Source organism: Octodon degus, unplaced genomic scaffold, assembly GCF_000260255.1.
Source record: "Octodon degus isolate 3935 unplaced genomic scaffold, OctDeg1.0 scaffold00065, whole genome shotgun sequence".
NCBI classification, from domain to species: Eukaryota; Metazoa; Chordata; class Mammalia; order Rodentia; family Octodontidae; genus Octodon; species Octodon degus.
Genome location: NW_004524641.1, coordinates 888,263 through 900,183, shown reverse-complemented (window position 1 = coordinate 900,183; position 11,921 = coordinate 888,263). Strand labels below are relative to the sequence as shown.

Here is an 11,921-nt window from a genome sequence, read left to right as displayed (position 1 = left end):
AAAAAAAAAAAAAAAATCCACAGCAAATAATATAACCAGAGTAAGATGGACCAGATGAGTAGGGATTTTACTATAACGTAAATACTACAAGATAATCACACAAGAAAGGATGAGGAAGTTCAGCAGAGACAGGAAAATGTGCCCTACTGAGACTGGATTCTAGACACACAGCCCTCCCCAGGTAACATCTACAGATACTCTCAGGAGCTTAAAAGTGATTTTCCTATTTCAGCCTCCGAAGATGGGTGTGTGCCACCATGCCCCATAAGAAACTTGCAAATAGTGGAATATATGCAACTGGGACTCCAGAAAAAGTAGAAAAAGAACATGGATTAAAGAAAACATGTGGAAAGAAAATGAGAACTTTCCAAAGTTAACAGCAGATAGCAGAGATCCATAAAACTCAGAGAATACCAAACACAGTAAGTACCAGAAAAGACTTCCAGACACAATGAATAAAACTGCTGAAAACCAAAATCAAGATGCAATCTTGACAGTAGCTAAAGGAAAAAATGACACATAAATGCAGAGAGGGTTAAAGATATAAGTAACAACAGACTTCTCGTTGGCAACAATGAAAATGACAAAGAAAAGATCATGAGACAACAACTTCAAACATACATAAAGTGCCAGGAGAAACACAACCTATAAAACAAAATGCTATACACATTAAAAATGGTTTTTAAACTTACGAAAGAAATAAAGATTTTCTTTTTTAGGCAAATAAAAGCTGAAGGAATTCAATGGCTTGCCCTGCAAGATACAGTACATTACAACAAATGCTGTAGGCAGAAGGAATATATGGGCCAGCAAACTTAATCTCCAAGAAGAAGGGAAGTATACCAAATATGGCATGAATAAGTGTGACATGCATTTTTAAAACAATTAATTGTTGTAAAACAACAGGTAGACTGTTCATAGCAAAGAGCAATGATATACTATGTTTACAGTATAATAAAATTAAAATGTCTGACAACAGTGGGAAGAAAATATTGGTGATGGACTCAAAGGCCCTTCCACCACATGGGAAACAAGGCTGATTAAAAATGTATATTGTATAAGCCCTAAATCAACCATTAAAAATTAACATATTAAAAGCCAATAATGAGAACAAGTAATCATAAAAACACTTAATTCAAAAGGCAGTTAATTCAAAAATTCACATACAATTGAGCAACATGGTAGATTCTAATATAATCAGACCAAAAATTATATTAACTGTAAATAGCCCTACACACCCAATAAAAGACAGACTGTGTTATGGGATATGAAAGCAAAGCCAAATTACACAGTATTTATTAGAAACTCTCTTTATAAAAGTAACAGATGAGAGAAAACAATCTTAAATCCTTACACACTAAACAACAGAGCTTCAAAATTCCTGAGGTAAAAACTGACAGAAATAGAAGGAGAAATAAATCCACAAGCAAAACTGGAGACTGCAAAAGTCCTATTAAAAAACCCAGAGAACAAGTGGATAGAACATTACCCAAGATACAGGATCCAGAAAACGGAAGTACCACCATGAATCATCTTGACAGTTACTGAACTCTGCCCAACAACAGCAGAATATGTATTTTTGTTAAATGCACAGGGCATTCACCAAAACAGAACATTCACTGAGTTAAAAAATAAAAATTAAAAACCCTACCAAACTTTAAATGGCTGAAATCATAAAACTTATGTTTTCAAACCAAAGCTCATACAAACAAAAATTCAAAATGAGTCACAGACCTAAATCTAACATTTAAAATGTTCAGAATATAAATGTTTATAATACCTTTATAATACCTAAAATGTTTGCAATACCTTTTACAATCAGTTGGTGAATGTGTTTCCCTAAATTCTGTGGGCATCATGGAAAATTTCTGAATCTTTGTCCCCTACCTGCCTCCGCAATGGGGGATGGCGGGGGTGGGGAGGGGAAGGGGGCAGGCGGTTTCTGCCTAAACTACAATATGATATAATTTTGCACAAGAAAGCCAAGGGAGAGAGAGTAACGTTGGTAAGAAAGAACAGATAGTTGTATTCATACATCAAAATCAAACCAGATACTAAAAAAGTTGGGACCTATTATAGAAAACGGACCCTCGCTTCAATTCTAAAATATCTAGGATTTCCTAACGTTCATTAAACTTACTCTTAGTATCCAATGAAACTTTTTAAATAAAAAGGTCCAGTTACTCCAAGGAATTAATGAGTGACACAGTATACATGGAAATACAGCTTTTAAGTCTTTGACAGAGAAGCACAATTCCTTCAACAAGTACATTGAGTACTGCTCAGGACTGATCTTAACAACAATAATACCAGAAAAATACTACTTCAAAAGGTAAAGTACATCTCTTTCGCTTTTTAATATATTATGTTTACCTCAAAGCCAAGTCTGTCCTTCTCTTTCCAAAAACAAAAATGTGTTACTTTCTTATCCCAGAACTCATCTGGCTTCACAACACAAACAAGGGACACTTCAGCTGGAACAACATTCTGTAAAATATAAAAATACAAATCACATGTATAAAATGAGTTATTCACTTATTTACAAATAACTAGGTTTTAATTCTTATGCTAAGTAAAAGATTCTGGGAAAGAAAACAAAGTAGAAGAAAATCTCCAAACTTCAACATAAATGGCAATACAGAAAAACGTGAAAGACAAGCCATTCAGAACAAATCTCAAACAATGTTAAACTGATAGCATACATGAATTGTTTTTGTCCTATTCAATCTATGTACTAGTAGTATATTTAGATAAAATGCAAGACTTAATTGTAGCTGACAAGTTATTAAAATTATTAAATTTCTGTGATACAAAAACCTTTTCATACATGATCATCTGAAGAACTTCAGAAGATATAAAATCAATTTTCTCATAAAATGTCTGTTATCAGCCATTACACAAAGATAAGATTCTGTGTGCTTATTAATTTGAAGAGGACAAAGAGCTAGTCTCTGACAGAATATAATTTCACATTTACTAGATATGGCTATTTACATTACCTTAAGAGGAATGGAAATTAACATTTATCGCCTTCATAAGTACGGCGGTGCCTTAGCTCACAAGCCTAATTTGTTCCACAATTCTAGAAAAGATGGTCATGTTCATGTTCATCACCTACCGCAGTGTTTGCAAACAAAAATGTTGCCAAATGCTTGTTTGCAAATCCAAATGTTCACAATCAAACGCACTTGTAAACCAAGGTACACTGCATTTCACATCTATTTTAACAGGAAGTCCTACAGATTCTAACTCTGAAATACATCTTAAAGCAAAACATTTTTATCACCTGCACTGCTAATCGCCCCCAAACTGGCCAGGTTTCTCAAATATCATGTCCTAACAAGTCTGAGTGCTTACCATCTTCTTCCCTAGGGATGAAATTCAAACCCTTGGCTCAGGCCCTGAGGCCCACCAAGGTCAGTCTGTACCAGCCTCTCACACCTGACCTTCCACCTCTCCCCCTTGTTCCTCCCCTCCACTATTACTTGGATGCTGACCTTCCTTGTTCCTGGAATGCAAGCTGTTCCCACCTCAAGACTATGCCAAGCTCTACTTCCTCCATGGGGAATATTTCTTCCCTATACTGAGTACTTCCTCAGTTATTTAACGTTTTATTCAAAATTCCCTTCTCACCAGAGGCCTTCCCTGTCCACTCCTTCTAAAGAGTCTCCCACATCTCCAGTTACCCCTGGCATGGACTGAGAGCTGATGTTACATTATTTATTAATTTTCTCACCTGCTCACTGTCTGACCCCTCAAATAGCATATAAACTTGCCACTTGCAGGTCCTTATCTATTAGTTTACCCTTTATTTCCATTGTTTGTCATACAAAGATACTCCTCAAATATCTGTTGAAAAAGTGAAATCTCATTAACAAGTGCACCTCATTCTCAAAATTTACAGCAGAATAAACTTTAGCATCAGAGAACTGAAGCATTTTGTCTAAGTTAAAAAGTAACAGAGCTAGCACAGAACCTGAGCACGTCTGATTGTGAAGTTCTTCTATACCATTTTTACGCCATTGATCTGAGGTCAGTAAATGATTTCACAAAGGTCCAGGCAACAAGTATTTTAGGCTTTGCAGACTATATAGCCTCTGTTACAACTGTCCAGCTCTTTCGAGGTAGAGTGAAAGTATCCATGAATGCTAAATAAATGGTGGGTGTGACTAAGTTCCAATAAAGGTTTATTTAAACTCAAGAGTCCAGCCTCCACTTCAAACTGTAAAGGGATGCACTACATCATCGTCATCATCATTATCATTGAAAAAATACACATCTTGCAATGTGAACGTCACTGGGCTTGGGATCTAGCCCTCCCCACAACGATTAGGGTGTGACTAAAATGAAGGAAGCAAAAGAAATTTAGTGATTTTGAACTTTTTACAGAGTCCAGAAAATCTAGGGTAGATGTGAAGTTTATTCAAATATTCACTGTTGGAAGTTTATTATTTCAAAACCTTTGACTTGAAATCTGTGAGAAACAAGAATTATTATTTCTTACAGTTATAGGCAGAGCCAGTACCAAGGTCTGGCCTCCCAAACATTTGGCACCAGGATCTCTGGGGATAAAAGCAATCAATGACTCAGAGGTAGAAATGATGCATGACTAGAAATAGACAACAGGCCACTGCAACTTCTGGAAATGTTAACTATTAATAAATCCAAAAGTTGTTAAAATACCTATCAGAAAAGAAATCCCAAGAAGGAATTAAACCCATAGATCGGTCTTCAAAACTGCCAAAGTCCAGTTCAAACAGCAAGTCCCAAACAGCTATCTGTAGCACAGGTGAATGACAGGATGAAAGGAAGAACACAAGATCATGATGAATGGACTTCTAACCTGAGAGTTATTTTAACAACTTTTACAGAGGACAGTTCATCTTTAGAATTTGGGACACAAGAGTGCCAGAAAGCTATTTGATGGAAAAAATACAGAGGATATGAATCTGTGCTCCCTTAAAAGCTGATCTTACAGACAGTAGCCTTTCTAACCCAAGAAAGTGATGCTAATGACAAGAAGCTGAGGTCAAACACTTATGAAGAGGCAAAGGCTGAGAACCTGGGGACCACCAGGGATACGGGCTCTGGACAAACACACTTAGCAGCGGGGAAAGCCAAGGGATGGTTCTCGTGTTTAAATAACTAAGTTATTTAAAACCCTTGCACTTCGGTTGACATTTAGAGATAGCCTGCTCTATGAGGTAGTGAGGCTAAAATTAAAGGAAAGATAATTTATATAACAAGTTCAGCACAGTACTTGAACCATATTAAGACTGGACTGAAAACTAAAAACTATAATCACTTGGTTTCCACTCCGAAATCACTTTTCCCAACTATCTTAAAAAAAATCATAAAACATTAAGAATCATTCTCCCTAGATATCACTTTAATTTTTAAACTGCCTTCATTCCCACAGAACCCTACAGCAGCTCCCAATTGTTTCTCATTGCTTTTCATGTCGTCCTCCCCTCCTCTCCTTCAGCCTCTCATCATCACCAACACTCACCTGGTCCCATGCCACTATTAAACTACTTCCTCCCCAAACTGGCCAACTATCAGCTCCCTTCTCTAAGGCACAGTCCAGCCCAGGATAACTTTTCATTTCTGTTCACTTAAATATTAAATAATTTCTTTTTATTTAACTCAAAACTTACTTTCTTTAGGAGCCCTTCTAAGAAAAGCGAGATGCATGCTAGCAATCCGCCCCCCTTTCAATCCCTCAAATGCTTTACTTTTCTCTGTCACATATTTTAAATGCTCTTGTAATAAATCAGTAATATTTACAAGACATGTACTATAGGCCAGAGATCACAGAAACATTCTGTGAGGAGAACAAAGAAATATAAAGCACAAGGCTACAGGGTCGGCTGGCAAGGACTTTATAATTGCAGATGTATATTAAATGCTAATTTGTAACTGACTGAACCCTAAGGTCCCAGCTGAGTATGTTTCTTCTGGACATCACATAAATAGTACAGTCATCATGAATTGGGAAGTATTTTGGAAAAAAAGAGGGTCCCCACTGGGAAGCCATTCCAGATCCACTTGAGAAGCCTTCTGCTCCGCCTCCCTAGGCCTGCTTCATGCCCACTGTGCGGAACAGAGCACCAGGCAGCGTGATGCGCACACACAGCACGCAGAGCTCCCAGCGCGTCTGCAGGAGCTGACCTGCACACTTCAAGAGCTGCTGGCTCTTAAATTGCTTAAATTACTGCAACATGGTGTATTATTTTCAGTCTTATACAAACCTTTACAAAAGAGCTGAGATTTACTTTACTACATAAATTCAAATATACAATACATGTAAATAAACTTAAGTAATCCAATAGATGCATATACATTTTCACAACTCAGTTACTACTAAAACATCCAGGCCCAATAGTCCAGTCAGTAAAATGCACTTTCATTTTCATCATGATCTGTTGCTGTAAAATATAAGCATTTCCTCCTGATAGACCAAAAAGAAAAAATTACCTGTAGCATTAAGACTACTGTCTTCACCACATTCCATTGTGATTTTCTGCCATCCACAATCACAGTAAATCCTCTAGCTTTACATTTTTCACTGAAACAAAACAAAATTACAAAACTTTAAACAAACACAAATTTCACAATTCTAAGTAAAGAAGGTAAAAGGCTTAATAATTATGGGGTAGAAGTCACATCACAAAATTTGGCCCCAATTAGCACTAATTAAAATTCTCCAGAGTATTCTTCCAGGTTTCTGAAGCACTTTACTTTTCTCATCTTAGGAAGAACAAATCTGCAAGCTAATATTTTAAAAGCAGGGGAACTTCAAGTCTTAAAAAGTGATGAAATCAAGGCAATATCCAAGTAGTCCCAGCAGCTTCAATTTCTTCATGTCATCACATTAAATGGGATCAGCAGGAAGCAGGTAACTAATGACTGCCAAGTGCCTTGCAGACTTCCAGTCTTTCCTTCTTACCACAAATACATGTATGAAGTGATAGTTTTGAAAAGGGAGAAAACAATAACTTTTCTGTTGTCCAGGGTTTCACTATACAGCCCAGGATGGCACCTCTTTTTTTTTTTTTTAATGTATGTATTTGGTACAAGGTCGCACTACATAGCTTGGACTCGTAGTGATCCTCCTGTTTTCAGCCTCCCTAGCACTGGGATTATAGACATGTACTGCTATGCCTGGTCTCACTGGCCAGCTCGGCGTGCCCAGGGCCAGGGCCAGCACAGCATGTGGTGCCAGATGTTGAACCCCAAGCACCCCACTTGTGACCCTCCTGCCTTAGCTTCCTGAGTGCTTAGGTTTCCAGTATGTGCCACCACACCCAGCAGTGAACCATCACTGAACCAAGGGAGCTAGCTGCTTCGTGCTCTTTTGAGAAAATGTATTGAGATAAGGTAGTACTTGCTCTCCAAAGTGACGGCAAGCTTGAGTACATCATGTCTGACCCACCACTACTCTCATTCTGTCCCTTGACCAGCAAAATGTGATCCTGTGTATTAGACAGTGTTAATGTTACATAATATTCAATTATTCAAGTATTTATTAAATAAATTCCAGAAGTCTGCCCTAGTAAAATATAACTTATGTACAGAAAATTCCATCTTGAATATGAAACTATATACTTATTACTATTGCTATTACTTCCCTTGTTAACTTAATCCAAGGATCTTAATTGGCCTCACTCCAATATAGAGAAAAGAACTGTAGCCTGCTTAGCAGAGCACAGATGCGACAGCGGGAGGTATGCCCACCCACAGTTCTTGCAGTGCCATACATTACAGGAAAGGCAAACAGCAGGCCTCTTCTGGGATTCAAGTCCAAAGCCAGGAAGGTTTCGCTGGTCTCTCCCCCCCGCCACCCCCCACCTCACACTCATAAGAGTCTGAAGACACTTCCTGAGAAGCAACGTGTGTCTAGTTCTGCAGAGAAACAGGAAGACCACAGCAGGAGGATGATGATGCACTAAAACGCTAAAGATGAAGGAGCTCCTCTCTGGGCAGGGACAGAGGCTGCTCTTCCAAAGTGGAACACATGTCCACACAAAAACTGCATGGAAACGCTTAGCACTGTAATTCACAACAGTCAAAAAGCAGAAATAAAAATGGCCACCAACTTGTTAGCGTAAACAATGAAATATTATTTAGCCACAAGAATGAAGAACTGACACATCACAACATAAATTAACTTTGAAAACATTATGCTAAGTAAAAGAAGCCAGACACAAAAGGCTCATATTGTATGATTCCATTCATATAAAATGTCCATAGCAGGCAAATCCACAGAGCTGGAATGCATGCAAGCGGGTGACAATGGCTGTTGGGAGAGGAGTGGCCAGTAACTGTTAATGGGTACAGAGATTATCTTGAATGATGAAAGTTATCTGGAATTAGCATGATTTATTATATATGTGTCAAAAATCACTGAATTATATATTGTTTTATTAGGGGGTGAATTCGTATAATACATGAATTAAATCCTAATCTCTCCTTTTGGATCTGCACTACAAAATAAAGTATTTTTCAAGGAACAAAAAGGTGAAGCAAAACAACACTCACTTCCAGATTAGCAATGGACTACGAAAACGTTCCTGCATAAAGGAAAGCAGGTCTCGCCCTAAGAACCAGCTGTGGTCTCAGGCAAGCAGAAGAGCCCAGGAGGGAGTTCTGGACCTGAGAAGACTGCTCTGTGTGTGGTCTCTGGACAAGAGGCAACAAGACAGGGACCTTCCCGCACACCAAGGGGGTCTGCAAGCAGCAGAGCCAAGACACAGAGCTGCCTGGTGGGAGCCATTCCCAGGTGAGACACTCCTGTCATCAGTGTCTGTATCTGCGGGATACAGATTACACAGCCACTGTGCTAAATGAGTGTTACAAAACTACACATTTATATCTTAATGATACTATAAATCGCGTATTTCAACTAAGAACATAATGAAGCTTGCAAATACCATCTGTAATGATCTCAAAGCAATAAAACTTCACATATATCTTTGAGAGTACTTAAAAGCACCCTTCATCACAATTTTCTCACATTTTACTACAAAAACAAAAATGTATACAACTCAAACATATTGAAAAATAAAAAAGACTACTTGCTATACTTTCAAGTATATCAAAGGAAACTATTTTTTAACTTTATTCCTCCAGGTGGAACAGGGGTTTAAATAGCTTTTTAAAACACTATTTCATTCAGAAGCATGTTGTGCCTTGATTCCTTTACAAAAGGCATGCTGAAAGACCTAAAGTACTGTTATTAATAAATCCCAATACTGCTACTGTTTGAAACTATTTTTAAAGCAGTCAAATAAAAAAATAATACACTGCAAGATCATGTCTTCTATGCCTACTCCATTACAGCCTTCCAAAGGTGGCATGGCTGAGTCAAGACAGCTCTGTAAAAGCAGCGACGCCCTCAGTGAGGGCTCCCTCATTCATTCTGACACAGCGCTTCTGGAGGGATCTCCTGGGGTAAGCATCCTGCTGCTCTTCACTTATTCTCTCTGATCAAAACCAAGGCGCCCTTCTCTTCCATTTACAGAGTTCCACTTGTGCTTATTAATGGCACTAACTTTACTCATGCATTTATTGTAATTATTTGTTTGCAGGTCATCTTCACGAGCAGTAACATGATCATCTTATTAATATCCTGGCAGTTTCCAGAGCAGTACTTTAAATTCAGAGGGTCTACACTGTGCAGTGACACACATCCCATCACTCCTGAGTTGAACACAGTGGCTTTCCTTCTTATTCAGAACCGAACCCCCACCCCCACCCCCTACCTGCTTGTTTGTGACCCCAGCCTCCTTGGGACCACTTTTTCAAAAGTGCTGGAAGCACACCAGCCTCCTCCATTTCTTCTAGAGTTGGCCAAACCTGCTCCTGCCTCCGGGCCTTCACACTCATCACCTCCCTCCCTCCCTCCTCTCCCATCCTTCTTCTCTCTCAGGCTTTCATCAGCTATCTGTACATCTGGGGTGAAATGCTACCTTATCATCTGGTAGACTTCACCCCCCACACCCTCCATCACTTTTCTGACTCCCCATGTTCCACATGCTTGTGTTTGGGTCAGTGAATCCGCCTTGCTCAGCACCTAGGACAGAAGCTCCTGTAGACAAGCTCCTTGTAGGCAGGCACATATTTACTGAATGACTGAAACCATCAGCTTCATCTTTACATGACTTCTGCGAAGTCATTAGCTCCTTACCAGTCCAATTATTTAAACACAGGGTGACTAAAAATTGAATTGTTTCATTAATTTTATAACATGAAATATTTAAATAGTATCACACTTATTCAGTATTTTTTCAATGCACGGTGTATTTTAAAATATTCAACACAACACAATGTTACAATTTGGACAGTAGTATCTAGTTTCTTTCTGAATACTTTTGCATTACTGTCGTTCTTTGAACAACATACTTTATACCGCTGCTAGCCTTTCTCTTCTTTTTCTGTGACTTGTATTTCAATGAAATGTCTACTCACTAAACATAACTGTGAAGACGCCACAATGAATGTCCTAGTTGGCATTTGACTGTACCCTTTTTTCCATTGTTCTGTCTATTAGACTTAATCTAAATTGTAAATGATCTTTCTTAAAAATGTTTTTGTTTTATTTTGTTTTGAGCCAAGGTCTCACTATGTGGTGTAGGCTGGCCTTTAACTTGCTTATGTGGCCCTGGCTGGCCTCCAACTCATGACAATGCTCCTGCCTCAGCCTCCTGAGTGCTATTATTACTGGCATGTGCCATTACATCCAGGTTTGTAAATAACTTTTGAACTCTCTTGTTCTGAATAAATAACAAACAAATTCCCTATTGTTTGGTCCAGAAGGTACATAAATATTTTATATCTTTTCCTCATTTTTTGATTATGAAATAGCTTGTCAGAGGTCAAGCTATTTGGGATAACACCACCCACAGCATCATAATCACTGACCACTACTGGAAAGCCTTTAGTTTCATTTCCCCTTTCACGTGCCTCAATCTCAGGATTATAATTCATTGATAATTTCTGTCTTTCCATTTCATAACACAGATTCTTCCTCTCTGATATGTCAACATTTCTTCCTTTCTCAGTTCTTTCTGCAGATCCTTGGGCGCTTCCTTTCTACTCAATCTCAGTATTCTACACAGGTTTGTTTCATATTGTAAAAGGACATCACTGAGTTCTGCAGAAGTATAAAATTATTAGCATTATTATAAGAGCTAATAATGTACTTATGATAGCTTTTCATAGACTGCAGCTCAAAATTATAGGTTATTTTTCACAAATAAAACAATAAAAATTATCTAGAACTTATATTTAATTTCACTACACAAAGGCAAATACAACATTCTAAATAAAAAGCATGCAAACATATTTGATATAAAACTCATAAACAGACATCTGAGTGTATCTCTTTTTTTTCAGGTTGCAGAAATATATTTAATAATGAAGATTCTTTAGCATGAAGTTACAGGATTCTGAGTAGTCTGAATCAGTTGACCACTAGCTAAAGTAATCTAGATTTACTGATCTAAATGTACTCAGTTTGGCTGAATGCAATAACCAAGCTGCTGGCTTATCTCATGAATATACCACTTTCAGCCAGCACAGAACTGGAGGGTAGCTCTTCAGGAAGTAGTTCATCTTACTTTGCTCCTCTCAAATCCTTGATTCTTCCCTTCCTAGCTTTTTTTTTTTTTTTTTTTAATTGAGAAACAAATATCAATGAGACAGTTTCAAAACTGATTAATAGGACAGTTTCAATAATTAATACATTTTACATTGTTATCTTCTTTGGGGTTATCGGTAGTACAAGATGCAGATAAAATATCCTGTCCAAACACTATTAGTACAAATATTTCTTCTCACTGAATTAAGAGAAAGTAGCTGAATATTTATCCTAACTATTCTGCATGTACAGATACAAAATGGTCCTTCCTTTTTTGGTT

At 37.8% G+C, this 11,921-nt stretch overlaps 1 protein-coding gene across 2 annotated transcripts in view; it reads right to left on the bottom strand.

Moving 5' to 3' along the window:
• The window catches only part of Sestd1 (SEC14 and spectrin domain containing 1), an 86,290-nt gene that overhangs the window by 62,230 nt on the left and 12,139 nt on the right, over positions 1-11,921 (bottom strand). For both annotated transcript variants that reach the window (XM_004634707.3, XM_023719125.1), the window contains exons 3-4: positions 6,478-6,568; positions 2,374-2,487 (exon numbers count right to left, since the gene is read on the bottom strand). In XM_004634707.3, coding sequence (XP_004634764.1) covers positions 2,374-2,487; positions 6,478-6,568 — 205 coding nt within the window. The remainder of the gene's footprint in view (positions 1-2,373; positions 2,488-6,477; positions 6,569-11,921) is intronic.